Below are 20483 nucleotides of genomic sequence, written 5' to 3' on the forward strand. Positions count from 1 at the left end.
ACTTACTAGATTTGAACAAAACTTGCTTCATTTGTAAATAATTGAACTTTACACTTTAATTCTAGAAAAAAAACAAGCTTTTATCATTTTCAATATTAATTTGAACTACTTTTTGACATTTTATTTACAAAATCTGAAAAAACTTGATTCGTTTCTAAATATTTGAACTTTACACTCTAATTCTAGTAATAAAAGAAGCTTGTATTATTTCCAATAGTAATTTGAACTACTTTTTGAAATATTACTTACAACATTTGAAAAAACTTGATACACTTGTAAATATTTGAACTTTGCACTCTAATTCTACCAAAATATAAGCGTGTACTATTTTTTATAGCAATTTGAACTAATATTTCAAATTTTATTTAAAATACCTGAAAAAACTTTAATTATATCAAAAAATATTTTTCTATAATTTTCAATAGTAATATGAACTACTATTTAAAATTTTCATACATCTGAAAAAACTTAATTCGTTTGTAAATATTTGACAGACGTCAAAAACAAAATGTGACGCCATCTGCATATAAATTCATCAACTAAACTAAAAATTGTATTATTAGTCCAAAAATTAAATAGAATTTATTAAAACTTAATTATTCTATTTATGTAATTATATATAAAAAAGTAACTTGTACCCCAGATGGGACTCGAACCCACAATCCCCGGCTTAGGAGGCCGATGCCTTATCCATTAGGCCACTGGGGCGGATGTCATCAATTTTTTTTAAAAAATCCGCCATCTATACGTCAACATTGGAACTAAACCAACATTTCTTTCTAAACCTAAAAAAATACTACTTATTGAATAAATACTGAAGAATATAAAAGCCAAACTTGATAACAGTTATTAATTTCTTCAATCTTCTGAAAAATCCATTAAGAAGACGTAACGTAACAAAAAATGTATTGTAACGAGCGAGAAATTAAATTACATTAACTTTTATTCTTGGCAAAACATTGTCTTTCATTGTGGAAGTAACGGAATATGTCGGGAGGAAACTTTCCGGAGGTGGGAAGATTCTCTCTCCCGTTCGATGCGCCTTAATACATAAGGACATTATGGAAGAGAATCCAATTTCCTTACAAGAAGTGCGGGGTGCATAAATTACGTCGGTAGGATGGAAAGTTTAAAAGCCCTCCGTGCTCTGAAAAAGTTACAACTTTTTTTTCGTCCGACGAATCTAACGTCCCATCATTACAGTTTATTCCATCAAAAGCTCATTGCGACTACAAACAAAAAATGGTTGTTTGCATTGAAACTGATGGATTTAAATTACGTGAAAATCATAGTTTTTTTACATAATTCGGTAAATATTGATCTATTAGAAACCTGAAGAACACTGAAATATCAGCAAAAAATTTTAGAGAATATTATGTTTTTACACATTTTTGTTTTATATCTTTAGATGAAATGCGGTGTTTCTTGGAAGAGAAAATAAAGTTTCTAAATTAAACACTGAAAACTGTTTGTGTGTTGCTTGTGAAATTATACTGCAAAAACATAGCTAAAACATTCCATAATAAAAAGTTTACACACATATTGTTGTAACAAACTTCTTGCAGTCTGAATATGTATAATTCTTGTTGAAATATTATAGAAAATTACAATAAATTTTGTGCTTTTGTTTAAACTTAAATTTTGGCTTAAACAATTTTATTTATAAATAAAATAAATCTTTAAAAAAATATGTTCTTTTTATACTAAATTATCTTATAAATATCATAAATTTGAAACATGCTAAAACCATTAATTCTTCTAATAGTTCTTCATAGTACAATAATCCATTAATCATAAATATATATATGGAAATACGTCGTAAATTCCGATCGAAATTCGAGGAATAAATCATACTAGTATAGACTCGAATTTATCTCTGGATTCCAGCAATTTGCACAGATTATACCGTTAAAACGTTCACCGGATGGTAGTTAATAAAAAAAATCGTGCTGTCTAGCAATAGACACAACAAAAGCTAAAACAATAACAAAAAATAGTCAATGAACTAAAGTGCAAATACATTTACACCAGCGACAGCACGATAAGATTAGATTGTACGCTACATTTTCCGAAGGATTCCAGTTCATTATTTCTATATGCTTTTAATAGCATTTTCACAGATTTTTCATCAATTCAAATGAAAAAAAACTTGTTTTCCATGCAACTGTATCAAACAGCTAAAATTTTTGAATTTTATATATTACTCGAAAATTATAAAACTTTTTAAATATTTTATGATTACGCATCTTTTGATATAACAATGATTACATAATGTTAATTATTGACTAAGATATAGCGATTTTCAATTTTTTTTTCATTGCTTCAATTTTTATTTAATTAATCAATATTTGAGTTTGCTAAGTACATGATAAAATATGCAAATTATAGACAAAACTTTGCCTACTTACTATAATACTTTAATAATACTTTCCTATAATACACTGTCAAATTTTAGTAATTATATGAAGAAAAAAAAACAATTTTTTTTCTTTCGTCCTGAAACGTTGAAAACAAATAAATTTGAATTTCTCGGCAGTAGAGAGAGAGAGAAAACTGATGGAAATTGTATCCAATATCAATAACGCGTCCAGAGACGGGCGCAATATTGAATTTCAGCCCCCCTTATAATAAAATATTTACGATTTTTGTCCAACAGGAAATTCCCCTTTTTTTTATTTATTGAAACAAAGGTAAAGATTAAACGCAATATTTCAGCTGTGGAAAGTCAACAGAAATTTGTCCATAAACAGGAATAAAACCCTTATAAAAGCAGCAGCAAAAAAAACGAGAAATAAATCAAAATAAAATATGAAGAAAAAAAAAGTGGAAATAAACACAGGACACAATAAATCCAATATTTGGAGTGCGTTGATAAGGTGAAGTGTATTGTATTGAAACGTGAAATATTGGAAATGGAGTCGACGGTGAGGAAAATCCCCGGATTTTCCGGATAACGGAGGATCAATGACGATCGTAAATTAGTTTAAAGAATATGCGTATGGAAATGCTGTGAAAATATGAAAATATGTCTGAAATATTTCCATTACAAAGCTTATTTGAAATACGTATTTAAATTGAATAATATGGAAATTCTATGAAAAAATGAATACATTTTTTATTAACAAAGCTTGTTTTCAGAATAAACGAATTATAATAATTTGAATCTGGAAAAACGGTGGACGCGCCGGGTAATTTTCATAAATTTATCTTCTCGAGCAAACAACGTGGGTGAAATTATGTAATTAACCGGTGTATTTTGAAAGGGTTTATTTGAATATTTACCGCAAGGTCATAAAGTATTTGTGTACCCAAATAAAAAATCGAAATATATTCATGAGAGGAATTTCCACCAAAATTTACTTAATTGGAGTTAATGAACCGATATCGAAGTTTTAACGATGCGGAACGAAAATCCTTGCCTCATAAAATTATTTTAATAAATTGGCGCAGATAATTCAACCGGAAGTAACCTCACAAAGTTTTCACAAAAGCGTTAATATTTATAGGACATTTTTTATAATTTTGTCCCATTATTATCAACTGTAAATTGTAATTGGCAATCTTAGTTTTTTTTTTCTTAAATTAACTTAGTTTGTCTCAATTTAACATAAATTTGACTTTTCACTTTGTCTTACTTTCATTTAAATTTGTCTATTTTTCATTGTTTGTCTTATTTTTTCTTAATTTATCTTAAATTTGTCATAGATTCTCGTATTTTGCTTAATATCACTTAATATCTTAATTTATCCTAAATATGTCGTTGCTTCTCTTAGTTTATCTTCATTTATCTTTAATTTGTGTTTTTTCATAGTTTGTCTAAGTTTATCTTAGTTTGTTTTAGTATGTCTTAATTTATCTTCAGTTTTCTTAGCTTCTCTTAGTTTGTCTTTTTACAGTAGTTTGTCTTAGCTTCTTATAGTTTGACTCAATTGGTTATTTAAAATTTACTATTATTTGACTTAGTTTATCTTAATGTTTCTTACTTAACTCTTTTGAATCTATTATAATTTGTCTTAGTTTATCTTAGTTTGGCTTTGAATTTCTTAATTCAACTTCAATTTGTCTTTTTTCATTGTTTGTCTTAATTTGTCGTAACTAATTCTTTTGAATTTACTATAATTTGACTATAAAATAAAATTTAATTTCACTTTAATAATTTTCTCCTAATTTTACTTCTAACACAATAAATATGCATATAATTTTTCGCTCTGTTTGTGAATTTAATTATTTACTTTGTTTCAAATACGTGTCCGTTTATTTCAATTTATTTTTTATAAAATAATTAACTTCGAAACATTCGCATGTTTTGCTTTATACGTACCTCTAATTATAATGAACATTCACAAAACCATAAATTACATTTTCCAGAAAAACTTGTTTAAAAATACATCAGAAAATAATAAAAAAAAACAGAAATTAATAAATTAAAAAGATGAATTAATGAAAAAAATATAATATTTTGGTGTGAGTGTGAAAGAAGTATTGTAATTACATCTGGAACGAATGAAAAGACATGCGAGATCCTTCAAGAAATATGAGCTTGCAAAGATAATTAAACTAGAAAAAGAATTGCATCGAAGAAGTAGAAAAGAAAAACGAGTTGCTTTTCATAACATTCATTAATATTGTGTGAAATAATAAAAACTTGAATGAAAATAATTATTTTTACGTTTGTCTTAGTTTGTCTTAGTTTGTCTTAGTTTGTCTTAGTTTGTCTTAGTTTGTCTTAGTTTGTCTTAGTTTGTCTTAGTTTGTCTTAGTTTGTGTTAGTTTCTCTTAGATTTGTCTTAGTTTGACTTAGTTTGTCTTAGTTTCTCTTAGTTACAATGTGACAATTTTCAGAAAAATTGATTGTATAACTTTTCATCAATAAATTTACTAAATAAAATTAGGCCTTTTTTCATAATGTATGGTATACCCCAAGGCTTTATACTTTGTCCTATTTTAAAAAAAAATTGTATTGTACCAAATTTGAAACCAGAAAACGAGGATAAATATATAATTTATAATTATTACGAATAATATTTAAATTTAGAAGATATGAACATTTTTTTATTCACACTTTTATACTAGATTAAAAAAAAATAATAAATGTTCACTTGTCAAAGATATTTGATTTCATATTCAAGCGAATAAAAATCCCTATTTTCTTGTTATTATATATATTTTTTTGTTAGAAGATGCTTGATGGAGGAGCATTTTGCATTTTCAAGGTATAAAGAGATCGAACTAAGAGCGCGCGATAAATCACGTCAGGAAACCGCGTCAAGAAGTATATTGGAGCGAAGAGAAGAAGAAAAAAAAATGGTTATTTTTCACGGATTTTATATAGGAAAGACCTCGAGCCAATTTATGTATATATCTAATATCTATATATACATACATACTCATTTTATTTTTCTATCTACTTCACCTATACTTACGTAACTCGAGTTATTGGCTCATTTCAATTATCACATCATATATTCCGCTCGGATTTTACGAGCATTTTCAGATCAATACTTGTTTACCGCCAGAAGGCAATAACATAGAGGTTTTCAATATTATTTACGGATTCGGTATTTCCATTCCAATGCAATTAACATCGACATTTGCGGAAACATTTTTAATTGCTGTAATGTGAAAAAAAAAGGTACGATTGTTGTGGAAAATAACCGAAAACCATGCTTTGTTTTTTTGGAGCTTCAAAGGTAATTGGATTGCCGGTCAATAATTGAAACCGCTTTTCATGAACGACTGCTGAATTCATTACAATTCACTTCAAAATCAATGCAATGTGATAGAAATAGAAAGAAGATAGAATGATAAATTTACAAATAAAATTAGGCTTTTTTTTCATAATTTTATATGGTATACCCCAAGGCTGTGTACATTTTGTCCCATTTTCAAAATAAAAACTGTATTTCTTTTTGTATTACGATTGATAATTATTGTGCACAATATTTAAATTTAGAAGATGTGAATCATTTTTTTTTTTCACACTTTTAAACTAAAACAATACAGAGATCATTTTTGAAAAAAAACAGAGCAAAAATAAGAAATAATCATCTTTTGTTGAAACGCCATCTATCGGATTTTCTGTATATTTATGTATTTATATTCGTTATATATTAATGTTTTATTTGAAAGAAATATGATTAAATAAATACATTACAAAATAATAATATTTATTACAAACAGTTTCTAATAATTAAAAAGTAATTTAGATTAATTAGATAATTGATGTTTATTCTGTGAACTATGCTTATTGTAGTTTTAAAAATAATCATTTTATTGAAACGCCATCTAGTGGAATGTTTACAATTAGAGTTAATTTTCAAATTTGAACGGCAAATTACAGCCAAATGGATTGAACCACATCAATATGTAAATACTCGTTACATTCCATAAACATCTAGCTTTCATATGCATTTTTTGGATCCATTCAGTGCTTTATAGTTTCTGAGATAATCACTGTTTTTCGAACGTTTATTTTTTTCAAATTTAATCAAGAATTATAGACAAAGTGGATGAAATCACAGTAATTTATGAATATTCACTATATTCCCTAAACATCCAGTTTTCATATGCATCTTTTGGATCCATCTTTTTTAATGAAATTGACTAAAACAGTTTGTATTCATACCTTCTGTTAAAAAAAGTGATGAAACATGAGCAGTATTGTTCCAGTCGATTGATTCAAGTTTAACGAAATTACAAACAGTAATACACATTTGCAGAACAATACTTTGTACGAATTAGATCAAGTTCATTAGGTCGAGCACATAATTATAACGCCCGGTTTTAATGATGATTTGTTGTTGCTCGCAAACATTTCCAAACTGCATTTCGAAATAAATCCGAACAATTATCCCCGCACATTGTAATCATTCCGTTAAGCGCAATGTATACGCCCGTTTCATTGCGAGTTAGGATGGAAATACCGGTTAATTAAAGCGTTAGGAATAATCCGACCATCCAATTAAAACGTTACAAACAAACCTAATTGAATTAAATTAAACGCAACATCTGCAAAAAGAATAAAAAGTAATTGGACCACGTGTAAAAAAAATTGTTTACATCAGCGAAATTTAATCATAAAATAGAAAAGAATTGAAGGCGGTTATTAATTAAATCGCAATGAACGTCGAAATTTAAGGGCGGAAACGTAATTAATTCATCTCTAGGGAAAATTCGCTAGCGTTTCCTTGTTTTACGTCGTTCTGTTTTATGAGAGAAAAAATATATAAATAGAAATAAATCAAGGCGGTTTCCGCAATTAGTGAGTAATCCCGGAAGTTCGGTGTATCCCTTTGAATAGTCCCCTTCCTTTTCTTTCTATCCGAGGCAGTAAAATATTATTGGGGGAGCGAAGTGAAGGGAAAAATCGAGTGGGCGCCGTCGCGACGCTCACTTTTCATTGCGTTATTGTTCTTTTGTCTACTTTCTGTTTTCCTCATTGCTGGGTGGAAAAGTGCACCCGCTGCGCGTTAATGTCCGAAACGCCATCTATCGTCCGTTCGGAAACTAATTGGTTCGGTTGTTCGTCGGAGGATCGAGGACGGAAAGCTTTTAAGGATGCGAGAGATCCCGTGTGTTGCGCAAACACTCGACGGACGAAGGACTTTAAAAATAATATAACGGTAGTGAAATGCCGAGAGGATTGAAACGGGAAGGAAATTGAATTGCGGAAACGTCGTTTTAAGACGTGCGTTTTTTTCTTTTCTTTTTATCTTGCTGAGGACTTTCAAATGAGAGGATTCTGATCAAATAGATTGATTCGGGTCGTGTAGACTGGTGTTTTATTGATTTACTCAACTACTGTTTTATTTCAGATAAAATTCTGAAAAATTACAAATTTCGATTATCATTTGGTTTTTGTTAAATTTTTAATTAAGACCTGTATAAACGGAACATTTAAGACATATAACATTTTATGTCTTTTTCTACTCGTCATTATTTTGAAAAAAAATGCACCTCCTATATGTCAATAACTAAAACGCCATCTATTGTCAGTTTTAGAACTAATTACTTCAATTCACAATAAATAAAACAATTAGTCCAAAGTAATTATGTAAACTATAACCCTAATTAATTAAGGATTAATTTGTATTTTTTTTCTACTTCGAATGCTTCGTTTTACCAATCAACTAAAAAAACATACATTAAGATCAAAATTATTGCAGTTTTTTTATCAATTCAATTATTGTATATTCAAACTATTAATTAATACATATTTCTAATTGTAAAAATACATAATAATATAATTTTTGTTAAATTTCATTATGTAAAAAAAAACAAAAATATCTTTAATTAAAAACTGTCAAAATGTAAGAAAAAAGTAAACGTCTATTATCTTTTTTATAATTTCACACCTAACATACTTAATATTTAGTGGTTTTGTTCTAAACGTAATTATTTAGAAAAAAATGCACAACTTTTACTACAACGCCATCTGTCGTCAGTTTTAGAACTAGTTACTTCAATTCACAATAAATAAAACAATTAGTCCAAAATAATTATGTAAACTATAACCCTAAGTAATTAAGGATTAATTTGTATTTTTTTTTAACAAGAACGCTTCGTTTTACCAATCAACTAAAAAATATACATTAAGATCAAAATTGTTTCAATTTTTTTATCAATTCAATTACAGTATATTCAAACTACTAATCAATACATATTTCTAAATGTAAAAATACATAATAATAATATAATTTTTGTTAAATTTCATTATGTAAAAAAACTAAAATATTTTTAATTAAAAACTGTCAAAATGTAAGAAAAAAAATTAGAGGTCTTTTATTTTTTTACTTATTTTATACCTAACATGATTAATATTTAGTGGTTTTTTCTAGCAAAAATGCATCACTTCTACTACAACGCCATCTATCGTCAGTTGTAGATGCAATTACTTCAATTCACAAAAAAAATCAACAAAAATTAGGAAAAAAGGTAAATTTATTTTATTACATATAAAAACAATTTACCTACAATCATTATGTAGTCTATAGCCTATTTATTTGACCTAATTATTTAAGATTTACTCAAAATTATTAAATATTTAAATAAAATTTAGAAAAAAACGTTTTGTTTTATCGATGAACAAAAAAGAATATAGAACTTATTTTCTTAGTATAATTCAATAAGCGTATTATCAAAGTAAAGTTTTTTTTTACTGAATTTAACATTTAATGAAGAAGTACAAACAAATGGACAAAAAAACGCAATTACAATTTGTAATGTAATTTTTCATTTTTGTACGGACCACAAATTGTACGTTTCCATTATTTTACTGTCATCCGGATATTACGTAACGGACATAACGAATTCAATTTTTTTTATGTTTTTTTTTTGCGGTTGTCGCTCTGATGATGATGTCTTCCTGACTGCTGAATTTACAGCTGTCCGGAAACGTGCATGAAGATGAGCGTATTTATTTCACCCGGATATTAGATCTGACACAGCAAACAAATGCAAATTTGGACCACAAAATTGTCTAGCACATAATCAAGAAAAAAAAATACATAATTTGTTCCAAAAAAAATATATAAAATTAAGATTAAAAGTGTGTTTTTCCATATAATTTAATGGAGATAAGAACATTACATAATTTTTAGATCAAAAGAATTGTAGCCATAAAAGTATTTTTTTCCACTTCATAATCATCTATTTTATCATTATTTGTAATCCATCAATTATGTAATATTTGTACTTATATTACTAAAGATAATACTTATCTATGATTTATTATAAGTCATTTAATTTCCATAAAATTGTATGATAAATTTCTAAAAAATTACATCATTAAATTTCGCAATATTTGTTTAATCGTATAAAACTTTTATTTACTAATTGAAACTATATAATAATAATTCAACTCTTTTATGTATAAATTACTATCATTATTAATATAATAATATGATTTAAACGTATTGATTAAACGCTTTGCAAATATTCGTATATAATTTTAATTATTGGTATAGATTACACAATAATATAATTACATTGAAATTGGAACAATTCTCGTGATTGTCATGCAATATTCGCATTTGCAGATTATAGCAGAAAACTAATATAATTTAATATTAATTATACGTTGCACTACAATTCGTAATTATAAAATATCAAATTTGTAGTATTGGGTTGGGTTTTTGTTAATAAAAATTTGCTGATTATTATTTTTTTTCTGGAATAAATCTTCTTGTACAATTTTTATGTTCCTTGTTTCATAATAAATATTGTTTAAAAAACGTCTGATAATTATGCACTAACTTTTGTTATTATTGTTTTTTGTTTGTTTGTTTGATGTAAACTTACCACTAAAGTATTTCCTAATGCTCCAAGAACGATGAGTACTACGTAGATGGAGATGAGGATTCCATATGCAGGTTGATCTATAGCTGTGTTATGTATGTATCTGTCGATCAATTCCGGGTCGACGTTTCTGCTTCTCATCACGATGTCGCTCGCATTTCCGAATATTTCCGGGTCCTCCATTTCTCACTTCCGCTCTGAAACATCGAGAAACAAAAGAGTGAACGATGAGACACAATCATATAACACACGGAAGAAACGTATTCAGTGAACGCAACAAAAGTCTCACAAAACGTTTCCCAATAAAAAATAACACCAATTTTCATTGATTTTATACTTTTATGTAATTGTATAATTGTGGATATCAATAGTTTTATTAATAATAACTTAATTTTCTATCATTCTTACAATTATTTTCGTTTATTAATACAAAAAAGTATTATATTTAGAAAAAAAAATTAATCATTCGAATATAATTTAAATAACTAATAGTTATTGATGAAATTATTATGAATAAACTGTAAAATAATAAAATTTTATGGAATTATTTAGATACCATAAAAAAATTTAAATTGTATTAATTTTTACTTGTATTTTCTATATTTTTAATTATTAATCCATAAAAATGAAAATGAAATTTTTCTAAAACTTTTTGTACTTTTTTTTTAAATATCTCAAAAACAATTTTTTTTAGATTATAAGTACATAAAGAGTCCCAAGATACTGACCATCTTTTGACATAACAATCATTAAATAATGTTTACTAATGATTAAGAAATGTATTTTTTTCTAAATTTGTTTTCGCATTTTTAGTAAATAGGTTACAATTTTTTTCTATGAAACTAATGTTTTTAAATATACTAATTCTATTAGTTCATAGTACTTTTTTATTGCACATCTGTTGATATACCAATTATTATGAAATGTTTAATAATAAGTGAGAAATATCAATTTTTCTAAATTTAAACAAATTTTAAAAAATTCTATGAAACTAATGTTGTTTAATAGACTTATTTTATTAACAATTATTTTGTAATATTTACTAATAACTGAGATATGACAAATTTTGTATATTTTTTTTGCATTTTTATTAAACAAATTACAAAATTTTCTATTAAACTAATGTTGTTAAATAGACTTATTTTATAAGTACACAAGGAGCGCTTTTTTATTTCGCTTCTTTTGATATAACAATTATTATATAATATTTACTAATAACTGAAATATGTCAAATTTTATATTTTTTTTTTCGCAAATTTAGTAAACAAATTACAAAATTTTCTATGAAACTAATGTAATTAAATAGACTATTTAATTGCTGTGGATATAATTTACGTCGTTTTATAGTAGATAAAGATCATTTGACAGTGTATTAGTATATTAATTACGTAACTATTATATAATGTTCTACTTCAAAATGTAATAAAAAAAAAATGTAAAAATCTTATTTTTTTTTTTTAGTTATATTTTTTCAGAATTTTTCTATGGCAATATTTTTTTTAGAAATTTTATAAATACACAAGGAGTACTTTTTTATTGTGAATATTTTTATATAAAAATTATTATGGTATGTTTACTTATAACTGAGAAATTAAAAAAAAAAAACATTTTTTTCTATGAAATTTATGTAATTAAATAGACTTATTGATTGCTAAAGACATAATTAAAGACGTTTTATTATTATTTATAAACGTAACAAATATAATTTTATATCCCGAAATTATTAAACCAAATATGTAATTATTGAATTAGATCCTCTCATTAGTACTTAATGGACGTCGATTTAGTCACGTTACTTAATGAATTCGAACGCCTATAATGAAGATATTACCTAATTTAACTTCACAATTTGTAGTAACAGATATTATTACGTCGCAGACACAAAGGGTTACCCCAATGACACATAATACCGATAGGGGTTATCAGAAATTAATTAACTACACAGCTCGACGCGAATCCAAAGATTCCTGAGTAAACATCAAACATCTATAATTACATCCACCGTTCATAATCGATTATTATTGAACAGTCAAGAACAACAACAGAAAAACTAAAGAAAATCTCCTTTTGAATATATTCGCAATACATTCAAGAAACACGACTCTATCTCGACGCAATAAATACCATCCCTTTTTTTTATATAAGTCGTTAAGTGCATATATTAGGCTTCACCCTTTTTTTTTTCAACCTTTTTATCTCGCTTGTGAACTTTTTTTTCACACATGATATACGGAAAGCCCTTCATCTGTGACCCTTTTAAGGGATGAACGCCAAATACGGGTAAAGTCTTTTTTTTAAGTATTTAACATGGTAATTGCACTTCGTTTAGGTCACAGGATTTATTTACATCTGCACATGCCTCGTCCTTTTTTTTTTTGTTGTTGATTAGTCCATTTAAATGCAAAAGCTTATACAGATAAACGTGTTTTATTTTGTATAATATAATACTAGCAACATTTGTAGATGTTTTAAACTTCATTTACTGAGAACTAATCTCAACGTAATTAATGACATATTTACATAATTTCATGTAATTTATGTAATTGCTATAGATTATATCATTATTAACATACATGATTTACATAATACTAATTATTATTATGGTTAATTAAGAACAAAAAAAAGTAAAGTGTCATAAAAGAAGCATTACTATTTTGTTGTTAAATAACATTTAAATTAAACTACATAAATAGATATTTTTTTTGGAAAAATCAATAAAACAATATTTCAAATTCGAAATCAAATATAATTTCAGCTGATAAAGTTTGTAAAATTAGAAAAAAAAATTATGAAAAATTCAAAATTCAAAATATTGTATTATTTTTGATTAACTTTTTCTAGTATATAGAACAAATTCGTCTGATATGAATTACTATAGAATTAAAATATAAGCTTCTCGGAATTGAAATTTTTATGAAAAATTGAGTTAACCTAAATGAAACAGAAATGACAACAAAACAAAATAGTAACGCTTCTTTTATGACAATTTTCAAAAAAATCATTAAAAACTTTCTTTGTTTTGTTATGTCGTATAATTTTTCACTGTGAATCTATGTTATACTTAACATCTTTAATCATTATCCATCGACTTGGCTGAAAAGGTCCATATGCTTAACCATTCGGTTATTAGTCGCCCTGTTAAAAAGTTGTAGTTTATTTAATTTATCTCGGAAAGCTGTAAATATTCAAGGATTATTCCATATTCATAGCTGTTACACTTCCAATTGGATTCGGACTAAGTTGCTCTCTTGATTAAAAGGATTTCCCTAACGTCCTTGAGTAATCCAATGAATACGTAGTGCTAATGCGAATAAATTAGAAGACAGGAAACAACAGACGTCCTTGTTGTCACAACAACATCGAAACCTTACAAACTATGAAAATTAGCCCTTATGAATAAACATCGCTTCTGCAGATCGATAATCCTTGCAGCATTAACGACGATCCAGGATTACCAAGAAATACAAAGGATCCGATTAGAAATTGGTCTTAATACGACGTTCAATTTATAACAAAAATATTGTCAATCCATTTCTGGAATTGATTTCATGTAATTTATATAAAATTTTCACCACTGAAAGAAATCAAATATTTTAGTTTGTAATAGATTTGGATGAAGATAGATTTTAACAAATCTTAACATAATTTAACTTTATATAACCTCATTTAACCTATCTGAATATAGCCTAAAATTATCTGAACACAATATAGCCTCTCTCACCATAAACTAAAACAAGCTCAACCTAACCTAACTTAATCTAAACTATTTCACCATAACCTAAAATGATCTTTACCTAACCTAACTAATCTAAACTATCTCACCATAATACGTAGTGCTAATGCGAAAAAATAGAAGACTTGAAAGAAAGAAACTGATGTGTTCATTGATTTTCATGTGATAAAATTATTGTTTTCAGAGATGATGAATTGTTGCGCGGATAACCTGATTTAGTTAGTTTTGTGCATCATGCAAATTGCTGTAATTAACGCTTCGAATGTTCCAAACGTAATTTATTATACAAATTGCTTTTATGAAAATATTACGTTGCAACTCGTTGCATAATTGCATATAATATTTTATTTATTATCAAATTTACAAATATTTTTCTAAAAAAAAATATATAACAAATATTATAACTATGTTTAATTACAATTCAATATCATGAAAATATATAGTTAAACTTTTCTTTTAGTGAATTTGAAGATTTTTTTTTTACTTAAAAAATCCACATTTTCTTTCTCTTCTTAATTTTTTAGATGAAATCTCTAATAAAAAACAATAAAAATCTAGTCAATTTTCGTACAAATTATAATTGGAATTTAGTGCAGTTAATCAAATGCAAGACAAAAATCATAACAAAAAAAGTTGTAATTAAAATTAAACATTTTTTTTATTAATAAAATACATCAAAGTATTCGATTAATAAAAAAAAACCCAAAGAAAAAGTAGAAAAATCAATCGATGAATCTATTTTTTTTTGCATTTATGCTATGAAAAGTTGAGAAACGTAGTTTATTTTCGGATCTTTCGACCGCAAAGTTTCCACAATTTATCGTCGAAACAGATTGAACGAGGTGCCAATAAATTAGGTGAATATCGATATACGCGTCTATGCAGGTGCCAGAAATAGAGTTTACTTATTAGTGAAAAAGACGAGAGGAAGATGAAGCAAACAAAAAAAAACGTGGTGGTAAAAATTACAGAATGCCGACGGAACCTAAACAGTTGTAAAAGCTAAACAAACACGATGATCCTAAACTAAGATTCAGCAGATCGACGTGTAAATACAGATTGCTAAATGTTAGTGGAAGTAAACGATTCTTGGAGATCTATGTTAATCCATTTCTGGAATTGAATTCAGGTGAAAATTTCAATATTTTTATTTTGTGATAACCTAAAATAAACTTAACATAACTTAACTTAACTATCTCACCAATACATCAAATAATCTGAATCTATCCTAACATAATCTAATAGGTTAGATAATCTAAAGTTAAATATTATTAAACTATTAACTAATTTTAAAATTAATAAACTATAGTTAAAACTCTGGATGAAACTGAAGAAAATACAGTTGAACATAACCTAATTTATCTTAATCTAACTTATTTCACCGTAATCTTAAGTAATCTCAACTTATCTAACCAATCTCACTAAAACCTAAAATAATCTCAACCTAAACTAACTTAATCTAACCTGTCTCACCAAGACCTAAAATAATGTCAACCTAACGTATCTTACCATAACCTAAAACAATCTAATCCTAAATATTATTAAACTAATGACGAAATTTCATTATAATTTTACAATTAATAAACTATAGTTAAAAAATGAAAATACAGTAGAACTTAACCTAATTTATTTTAACTAAATTATTTCACCGTAACCTTAAGTAATCTCAACTTAATCTAACCTATCTCGCTAAAACCTAAAATAATCTCAACCTAACCTAACTTAATCTAACTTTTCTCATCAAGACCTAAAATAATGTCAACCTAACCTATTTCACCATATCTAAAACAATCTAACCTTAAATATTATTAAACTATTGACGAAATTTCATTATAATTTTACAATTAATAAACTATAGTTAAAAAATGAAAATACAGTTGAACTTAACCTAATTTATCTTAATCTAACTTATTTCACTGTAACCTTAAGTAATCTCAACTTAATCTAAGCTATCTCACCAAAACCTAAATAATTTCAACCTAACCTAACTTAATCTAACATCTCTCACCAAGACCTAAAATAATGTCAACCTAACATATCTCTCCATAACCTAAAACAATATAACCCTAAATATTATTAAACTATTGACGAAATTTCATTATAATTTTACAATTAATAAACTATAGTTAAAAAATGAAAATACAGTTGAACTTAACTAATTTATCTTAATCTAACTTATTTTACTGTATCCTTAAGTAATCTCAACTTAATCTATCTTATCTCACTAAAACCTAAAATAATCTCAACCTAACCTATCTTAATCTAACTTTTCTCACCAAGACCTAAAATAATGTCAACCTAACCTATCTCACCATAACCAAAAACAATCTAACCCTAAAAATTATTAAACTATTAACGAAATTTCATTATAATTTTAGAAGTAATAAATTATAGTTAAAAACTATAGCAAATACAGTTGATACAAGGTATGAAAAGTGGTTCATGATTATTGAATGTGAATCGAGAAGTGGTCGGAGCATTACAGATATGGAGTAAAATGAGCGTGTATAATGGACAAATGGGTTGGAAGAGATTTGGTTAAAAGGGAGAATACGAACGATTAGAGATGATGGAAGTCGAAAAGGAGACGGATAAAAAAAGTGGGATAGAAAGAAAGAATATGAAAATAAATGTTATTACTTTGCTTCGGTCCAGAAGGCTTTCGGCCAAAAACCTACTAGCTATTAAAGCTAAAGGACAAAGGACAAACGGCTCTTGATTTGTGCATCCAATAAATTCTAACGATGTAAATCCTATTTCATTTCATAAACCGAATTATTTGCTTGGATACAATTTTTATTTTCGTTTATTCTTTTTTATTACATGGGACACGAGTTTCTAATATTTTTAATGGGTTTACTAAAAAAATATTGAATTTTGGAACTTTCTTTGTGGATGTTTCAAAATATATATCAATTGTAAAATTTTGTCATATTTGTTAAATTATAGAATGTCAGAATAAAAATATGGAAAAAAAATGTTTTCGGTTTACGAGAAATGAAATTGAATTAAGTTCGTCAACCGAAGTTCAACAGTATACATTTTCGCAAACAATAAATTCCTCGTTTTATTTACTCTCGCTCTTCTCCCTTCGCAATTTATTCATTACTCCCCCCCAAAATTGCCCTTTTCTCTTTTACAGATTCTGAAAATTTTACCCTGAAACCCAACATCAAATATAATTACGTTTACATAATGCTCACATAATTGCTTTCATTAAAAGAATAACTAAAAGTGAACCACTTCCATTTCCTTAATGAATTTTTAAATATTTTCTTATGAAAAAAATATTCTGGATTCTCTAAAATTTATGAAATTTCTTCGAAAAAAAAAATATATATTTTTTTTTTAAATAAATTTATAATTTCAATAAATAAGATAATTATCAATTAGTTAATAAAGATTAATTATAAAATTTAATTAACACAGCAAAATATGACAGTTCCTTTTGATGTCTGTCAAAATTGTCAAATTAACAGTCATTTAAAGCTATTCTTCAATGACAATTATTGTGTTCTGAGACTAATAATGCTAATATCTTTAAAGAAATGAATAATTTCAACAAATTAAGTAATAATCATTTAGTTAATAATCAATTGATTATAAAATTTAATTATTACAGAAAAATGACATTTCTCTTTGACGTCTGTCAAAATTGTCAAATTAACAGTCATTTCAAGCGATTTTTCAAGTGACAATTATTGTGTTCTGAGACTAATAATGAATAATTTCAACAAATTAAGTAATAATCATTTACTTAATAATCAATTGATTATAAAATTTAATTATTACAGAAAAATGACATTTCTCTTTAACGTCTGTCAAAATTCTCAAATTAACAGTCATTTCAAGTGATTCTTCAAGGACAATTATTGTGTTCTGAGACTAATAATGCTAATATCTTTAAAGAATTGAATAATTTCAACAAATTAAGTAATAATCATTTAGTTAATCATCAATTAGCTATAAAATTTAATTATTACAGATAAATGACATTTCTCTTTGACGTCTGTCAAAATTGTCTAATTAACAGTCATTTCAAGTGATTCTTCAATGACAATTATTGTGTTCTGAGACTAATAATGCTAATATCTTTAAAGAAATGAATAATTTCAACAAATTAAGTAATAATCATTTAGTTAATAATCAATTAATTATAAAATTTAATTATTACAGAAAAATGACATTTCTCATTGACGTCTGTCAAAATTGTCAAATTAACAATCATTTGAAGGGATCCCCAAATACCAACATTACAAACGCAAATTCCGACGTACATGTGACACGTATCGTGTCCTGAGACTAATAATGCGAAGGGACGATCCGTCTGCACGTGACATCCCGTCTGGGCAGGATGCGAAACGCCATTAGCACATAAACCGCTCCATCCAAACGGGGCTGTCATAAATTCCACGACTCCTCACTTGGCGGGAAAATATTTAAAATTTCAATCGTTCCACTAAATATTTATAAAAAAAATATATATTTCCACATCTAAATCATAAAAAAGACACCTTTAATTTTTCAACCCCCCTCGTGACGGGAATATATCTTTTCAACCCCCTCATAAAAAAAATAAATGAATCTCGATTCATCTTCCACAATTTTTTTTTGTTGCTTACAAGATAAACAGTTTTTCTTTAAGTTGATTTAAGATTTCAATCCTGCTTTTTTTTCTTTATTTACTTTCCGTTTTGATTTACCGGTTTAGGGGATGAGACGGATTCGTTCCAAAAAGCTTTAAGAAAAAAAAAACGGATGAGCCGAATGTAATGCAGCAAAGCAGGTCGCATATTCCTGATGGATTTATAATAGAAAAGGAAACGACGTAATATATTATGAATCTGCTAGAATTTATACTGAATTCCTTACCAAATATTGACACGAATAATCAAACTTTTTTTCGACGCACTTAAAAACTTCTTTTCATATTATTTATTTTTATTAAACTTCCAATTTTGTCAGCATAAACGTTTAAATTATCCAATAAAGTGTTTTTCTATTACATCATCTTTTTTTTTTTAAACAAATTTCAAATAAATTTATGTACAGAAAGCTTCAATATTTTATTTTTTCTCTCGACTTGTTACGTTTATTTATTTTTTTTGTAATATTTCGTAATAAAAGTTTTCATTTCGGAATTCCAACGTAATGCCCGCATTTCTATTCCTCCATTTTCACGAGTCTCTTTGTTACATTGAAAAATACAAGAATTCGCAATATTTTAAATACGTTTATGGTCTCATAAAGTGTATAAACAAATTTTTAACTTTATCAACTAAGAAAATATGAAAAATATTACAACATAATAATCATCTTTTTATTACCTAATTACAGTTTTATAACATCCTTTTCATTGCATTATATAATGCAGAAGATTTTAGATAAAACCTCACCATTTGCAACGTGAATTGAAACTGTTTGCTTTTTTACTGCGAAACTCGTAATTCTTGCCCAGAACGAAGCACTTCTTCACTGCGGTCCATTATTCGGCCGCCATTCGCAGCAAACCCTTTAATCTTTTACGACTTTTCGCAACCGAATGAACTCGGTTCAAGATAACGCCCGCAAACAGTTACATGCACCGAACAAAGTCCAACAATAAGAAAAAAAAAAAACATGTTTACTTATCGCACAAATAAGTCAGATAAACACCTTTTTCCCACGTTCTATTTACATTCAATTTTTATGATTAATACGCAAATTATTATGGATTTTTTCTGTTTGTTATTTAGACAGCTATTTTTATCGTTCAATCCATTACACTAAAAATATTAACTGCATAAAAAAGACAAATAAACAACTTTTTCTATTTTGGGTACGTTATTAATGTAATTGATCGATTATGTAAGTGAATTGTGGTGACGCTATCTATGATTGAATTCAGAATTGATTTTAAAAATTGACTTTTGAGCAGTACTATAAAGAAAATATTTAAATACTTAACACATAACATAAAAAAGAGAAATATGTTTTTTTTTCTATTTTAGGTACGTTATTAACGAGATTGAACTAAAAAAATGATCCATTATACAAGGGAATTGTAGTGACGTCATCTGTGAATGAATTCATAATTAATTTAAAAAAATGACTTTTGAACATTACTATAATAAAAATGTTTAAATTCAATGATTAATATAGAAATTATGAAAAAAAATATTTTTATTTGGACTTAATAATTTAAATTCATTCAATTAATGACAAGAAAAATACAATTAGTTGAATTAATTGAAAAACTGTAATTTTTTAAAACCAGGTATATTATTTACGAATTTAAACAACAAAATTGATCGATTATATAAGCGTTTTGTATATAATATAGTTACGCCATCTATGTAGAATTTAAAAATAATTTTAAAAAATTTCGTCTATTTATTATATAAATATAATTATTATATCGAAAATTTGGACATTTTAAACATTTTTTTGAGTATCTAAGTATACATATTTTTCT

The 20483-nt window shown here is 26.4% G+C and overlaps 1 protein-coding gene and 1 non-coding gene across 2 annotated transcripts in view; both read right to left on the reverse strand.

Moving 5' to 3' along the window:
- Positions 1 to 10493, reverse strand: part of LOC108564901 (neuropeptide F receptor-like) — a gene marked incomplete at its 5' end in the record, with an annotated part of 17676 nt that extends 7183 nt beyond the window's left edge. The window contains 1 exon segment of the mRNA XM_017924100.1: positions 10300 to 10493. Coding sequence (XP_017779589.1) covers positions 10300 to 10479 — 180 coding nt within the window.
- On the reverse strand, positions 636 to 708 carry Trnar-ccu. The gene has a single exon. It is a non-coding gene; the product is annotated as a tRNA-Arg (tRNA).
- Positions 10494 to 20483: the final 9990 nt, after the last annotated feature.

The sequence above is a fragment of the Nicrophorus vespilloides genome, unplaced genomic scaffold (assembly GCF_001412225.1).
Source record: "Nicrophorus vespilloides isolate i.1.1-1 unplaced genomic scaffold, Nicve_v1.0, whole genome shotgun sequence".
Lineage (NCBI taxonomy): Eukaryota > Metazoa > Arthropoda > Insecta > Coleoptera > Silphidae > Nicrophorus > Nicrophorus vespilloides.